The sequence below is a fragment of the Conger conger genome, chromosome 13 (genome assembly GCF_963514075.1).
Source record: "Conger conger chromosome 13, fConCon1.1, whole genome shotgun sequence".
Classification (NCBI taxonomy): Eukaryota; Metazoa; Chordata; class Actinopteri; order Anguilliformes; family Congridae; genus Conger; species Conger conger.
In genome coordinates, this window is record NC_083772.1 from 22,439,804 (window position 1) to 22,445,803 (window position 6,000).

General features: G+C 38.0%; 1 protein-coding gene across 1 annotated transcript; it reads left to right on the forward strand.

The window, feature by feature from the left end:
- The first annotated feature begins 3,984 nt into the window (after nucleotides 1-3,984).
- LOC133107404 (olfactory receptor 1D2-like) lies at nucleotides 3,985-4,941 on the forward strand. The gene is made up of 2 exons (XM_061216395.1): nucleotides 3,985-4,425; nucleotides 4,606-4,941. The coding sequence occupies exons 1-2, from the start codon at nucleotides 3,985-3,987 to the stop codon at nucleotides 4,939-4,941; spliced, it is 777 nt and encodes a 258-aa protein (XP_061072379.1).
- The last annotated feature ends 1,059 nt before the right edge of the window (nucleotides 4,942-6,000 follow it).

The following is a 6,000-nucleotide window of genomic DNA, read 5'->3' on the forward strand; positions in this document are numbered from 1 at the left end:
AATTAAACCTTTTGGCCATGTACACCGTCGGCATGTTTGGCGTCAAAAAAGGGATGCATACAAGGACAAGAACCTCATACCTACCATCAAATATGGTAGGGGATCATTGATGCTTTGGGGCTGTTTTGCTGCCAGTGGTCCGGTGTTTTTTTTGTTTTTTTGGAAATAAATTTCTAATTTGAAAAATGTTGGTCGATTCCATTGAATCATTAATAAAGTAAAATATTTTCCACATGTTGGAAACTTACAATATATCTGAGTAATGGTATTATTTGTTTTCTACAGTCCTACAGTCTTTTTTGCTAATATTCATCAAGGGTGCCAATAATTCTGGACCTGACTGTATATTTCTGAATATTTCATTTCATATTTTTGTTGAGAAATGTATTGCTGGTAGAGTTGAATTTAATAGTTCATAATTAAAATCAATCAATCAATCAATCAATCAATCAATAATAATCCAAAAAAAGTGCACATGACTCTCAAGCTTATAGCAGGTTATTGCTACTTCCTGCAGCAGGTTGCATGGGCCATAGGAAACAGTTTTCTCCATACATGAGATTCAACATGTAAATTGAAGAAATACTCTGGCAGTCTGTAAACATACAATGTCTGGAGGCATAACTTCCAACATACAAGCTGCTTTGGAGCATTATTTGCCTTGAATCATGAACCCCTGAATGCCCTGTTGCCTGCCATTACAAAGTATGTAGGTCAACAGCAGCTTCTCTAAGTATCTGAAATATCGTGAATCACACACAGAAATCTCATGAGAACATACACAAAAAAATTCCAGAAAGAATGCTATCCATTTTACATATTTTAATCAGTTATTTAAAAGCAGTAACAGTGACGTTTGGCAAATGTTTTATTTATATTTTAAAATAAATATCTGTAAAATATTACCATGTGCTTTCATGTTTCAAGATTGGTTGCAAGGCTCGTCACACCTACTGAGAATAGCCCCGAACAGCTAGGAAAAACACTGAAATTATGAAATATTTTTTCTTTTAATTGAATTGATTATTTATCAGGAAAAACAGAAATAGACATTGTTACAGGTTACAAACATTCAACAGATGCACGGCATTGTCACAAACAGATTGTCTGGAACCACACGCAGACAGTCAGACAGTGTACAGAAGCCATACAGGAACAACACAGGATAAGCAGATTGCCATGAAGGGACAGGTGCAGGTCAAAGTCCAGGCAGACAGGGTAATGGAGAGCAGGTAAGACAAAGTCAAATAAAGGCGAGGGTCTAAACCAGGAGATCAGGAGCAGGCTATGAAGCGGGACAGGAAAACATGGGAACAGGCACTGGGAAAATGAAGGCAAGGCACAAGTCAATCTGGCCCAGAACAAAGAAACAGACGGGCTTATATTTACAGGTAATACAATGAGGATCAGGTCAGTGCAATGAAATATGAGGGAACACAGGTGCGGTCTGGGACAGGGAAAATTCAAAACATTAAATGGAACACGGAACTCAGAAAATACATAGAAATCAGGAAACCAGGAAATAACTAGGACATTCACAAACTACAAACAAAGCACAAGGATGCCCTGACATTCCTCCGGGTTACCATCGTATCTTTCCAGGAACGGCAGTCCAGTCTCACCAGGTAGTGGAGGGCTTGAGACCATGGAAGATGGCACTGGTATGGTAATAGGTAGATCCTGTGCCCTGAACCGCTGGATGGCCTGGATGAGGGCCATGATATTGTCCAGCATCTCCTGGCAGGCCCCGTACTTGGCTGAGTCTGCTGGTTCCATTCTTGACCAGATTGTTTTTTTTTACTGTCTTGATTAAAAAGCTTGGAATCATTGTGTTTTTATTTAGGCTGTGGGGGCGTTCCATAGATGTATGCCTTTAACTGAAAAAGATGACTGACCAAAGGATGTTTTACATCATCAAGCCCCTAGTGGTGATCCATACTGCCACTCTGTTTAGATACAGATTGGCTTAGTGTAGCTGGGGCTAGATTTTTCACACATTTAAAAAAGGATACAAGGAAAAATAGCTGTCAAAGTTGAGCAAATTATACTTTCCCAAAATGATACAGTGATGCCATTTCATTGGTTTCTGATCCATTATTTCCAATGCCTGTTTGTGTGAAAATACCATGGTGTGTATAAACAGCTAATGTTATATGAAAGGAGTCCAAGTTTTGGACAACTTCTTTATATGTCTATCAAACTTGATTTGGGAGTCCAAAAAAAATATTTGAGATGTTAACTGCTTTTTACTTCCTCTATCGCTGGATCTTGAAATCTTGATTACAAAAAATGTGTTTATCTTCTTTCTCATGGGAAAGCACATTGATGCCTTTTTTTACATTTAATGATAGGTCACGTTTTCATGAAATATTTCTTTTTTCATGAACTGTAGAAAATCTGAAGCTACATCAACTTCATCAAATCAAGTCAACATTTCACCCTGTTTTTTTATATTTTTAATGCAACTGCTAAAAAATTTCTCTAATTCAGCCTCACATCTTGTGACATCACTAAAGACTTTGTTTGAGATCAGTTTTGGGTTTGTCATTGTAAATCTTTGTATGACTTTGTACAACTTTATATGTAGCTAGTTTCATGACTGCTCGTTTTAGTTGTGAATGGGAACATGAGACAGAAGGCTTACACGATAATCAGTTCACACTAGGGGGTGTGAGCGATCAATATGAATGCTGGAATTATACAAGCCCCAGGTTCCACTTGTGGAGGGACCACGCCCACCAATCACCAACCTGCTGGAAGACAAAGAAGAAATGAGAAATAGCCACTAGCTAAGTGAATATATTGTATAGCTAGCATAAATCATACAATACGTATTAACTGTAGAAATTATTTGATTTGACCACAGGCATATAGGCCTACGACGATTCCAAAATGAGCACTTGTGTCTATTCACTCTCACTCTACACTGGAGACTCATGGGAAACCAATACCTCCAATATGCTGGATACCTCCCAGGCATTGGCTTATCAGAGCTGTAAAGTCATGTGTTGGTGTGTATTTTTACATGGCCATGGCACTATAAAAGTCTCAAAGGTAGAAATCTCTTTCAGTCGAACAGATCTTGTGTGTGACTACAGAACTGCAATGAAAATTCTCTTAAGGCAAAACAACGTTTTTGAAGGAAAGAGGTAATTAACTAAATATTTGGCAGAACTGTTAAGTATGTGTTTTTATCTTTTCTTGAAACTATATTAGTCATGACATAAAAGGTGTCAAATAGATGTGCTTCCTTCTATTCTATGAGGGTGCTGCAAAAAGGATGCTGTCTTTTTCAGTAATTTAATATTGTTCATTATCTGAGCTGTAACGTCACATCTTGGGTGTGTTTACTAATACTCCCATCTTACCCAAAAAATATGGCAATACTCTTGATTATCCAAATGGTGATGTAAATTACTTTATCTGCTTGCATTTATTGGCGGAAGGTCATAATCGGCATATTCAAATCCCTTAAAAAGCATGGATGTTTGCTTGAAGCGTGCACATTTTTCTTTGAATGTGCATGACAGGCTGAAGTCAAATATCCTGGATGAAAACAAGCATGGTTACCATGCACACCATTTCTGTTGTGCCTGCGCTAATTATGGAAAGTATTATAAAGGGGCAACATTGGCTCAGGCGGTAAGAGCAGTCGGAGGTTTGCCGATTCAATCCTGCATTGGGTGTGTCGAAGTGTCCCTGAGTAAAACACCTAACCCCCAAATGCTCCTGACGAGCTGGTTGGTGCCTTGCATGGTAACCAATTGCTGTTGGTGTGAGTGTGTGAGTGTGTGTATGAATGGGTGAATGAGAAGCATCAATTGTACAGCGCTTTGGATAAAGGCTGTAGAAAAAGTAAATACGGGCATGAACTATTTGGGGTATTGGTGCGCATGTACGTGAACACAGGTATATTCATAACTCTTTCATGTGTACAAACCCTCAAATTCTTCTCCACAGCACTTATTCTACATCCAGGCAACCATGGAAAATGTATCAGCAGTGACATCCTTCATATTGACAGCATACACTGAACTGGAAGATCACAGATATTTATTCTTCACATGTTTCCTTCTGTTATATGTTGTGATATTATTGGGCAACTCTGTTCTTATTTTAGTTATTTACATTGAGAGGGGCCTGCATGAACCCATGTATTTGTTTATATGTAACTTAGCAGTGAATGGACTTTATGGGAGCACATCATTATTACCATCTATGCTCATCCTTTTGTTATCTCAAAACTATGAAATATCTCTGACCCATTGTCTATTACAGATATATGGTTTATACTCATATGCTACAGTTGAATTTACTATTTTAGCAGTGATGGCCTATGACCGGTACGTTGCTATTTGTCACCCATTACACTATCACCTCCTCATGTCACCAAGAATGGTTCTTTTAGCTATAGCATTGTCCTGGGTTATTCCCTGTTTTTACTTTTTCCTTCATTTTATATTCACTGCACAGCGTTCATTTTGTGGCAGGATAATTGAAAAACTGTATTGTAGTATTTCTCCGTTATTTAAACTTGCTTGTTCTGATACCTCCGTTCAGCACTTTGTTGAGCTGGCATTAGTTCTTGTTTCACCTTGTTCTCAGATCGTCATGATACTATTTTCCTATGCACAAATACTCAGAGTTTGCCTCCATGCTTCTAAGGAATCTCAGATCAAAGCTTTTCAAACATGCAGCCCACACTTAGTGACTGTGATTATCTATTCTGTGGGATGCTTATTTAAGCTGACCCACACTTATTCACAGTTTAACATGAGTAATGTCCCTTATAAAGCTAACTTATTCATGTCCCTTTATTTTCTGATAATTCCCCCATTGTTTAATCCTCTCATTTATGGAATTAGCATTCAAGCCATAAGAGTTCAGTTACTCAGACTGTTTATTTGTAGGGAAAAAGTGAATGATCCCCACTATAAGTGATTAAATAATTTAGTAATTTTCTGTCTCTGTTATTTAAATCTTCTCATTTATCCTGTAATTTTGAGCAATGAGTAATCAGGAGTTGATGGAGAGTGGAGTTGGAAAGTTGGATTGATGGAGAGAGTTGGATAGTTTCTGCAGTTTTTGCATGTTTTTTCAATCCATCCAGGTACTTTTTCATGCAATGAAGGGGAAGTTTAGATCCAATGAGAGGTTCTTGTTGATATACAAATGGCTGGTAGAGGGGTATTTAGTAGTTAATGATAAAAAAAAGAGATATATATTTATATATATATATATATATATATATAGTCAGTCAAACGTTTAAACAGACCATGCCTTTTTCTTGGTTTTTTGATGAATGTTTTATTTCCACTGTTTGTAATCAAACAATTCATATGTGGTCATAGCGTAGATTCTCAGCTTTTATAAATCGGTTAGATATAACCCTAATAGAGGGGATAAAGCAACAAAACAATAAAAGGCCAACAACAACATCCTGGGTTGAATCCTGACTGGGGGGTTTTCCTGTTTCTTGCTATTTATTTAGCACTTAATCCCTCTACTGCCCTTATCCCTCTCCCAGTCTCCCTCCTTCTTTAATACACGTAACTTTATTTGCTTGAGGGTGGTACATTTTGGGAGGTGTTCAGGAGGGAGTTGGGATGGCGAGGCAGTCCAGACCACATCCATAAAATCTTGACATTGTTTTCAAGACACAATTTACACTCGGTGAGCACTTTATTAGGTGTTTATTATACCTATTTTTGAGACTTATTGGTCTTCTGCTGCTGTAGCCTATCCGCTTAGAGGTTTGATGCATTGTGTGTTCAGAGATGCTCTTCTGCATACCACAGTTGTAATGCGTGGTTATTTGCATAATGTCACCTTCCTGTCAGCTTCAACCAGTCTGGCCCTTCTCCTCTGACCTCTCTCATTAACAACGCGTTTCCGCCCACAGAACATTTTTGCACCATTTTCTGCTGTGCATGAAAATCCCAGGAGATGAGCAGTTTCTGAGATACTCAAAGTCACTTTGATCACATTTCTTCCTCATTT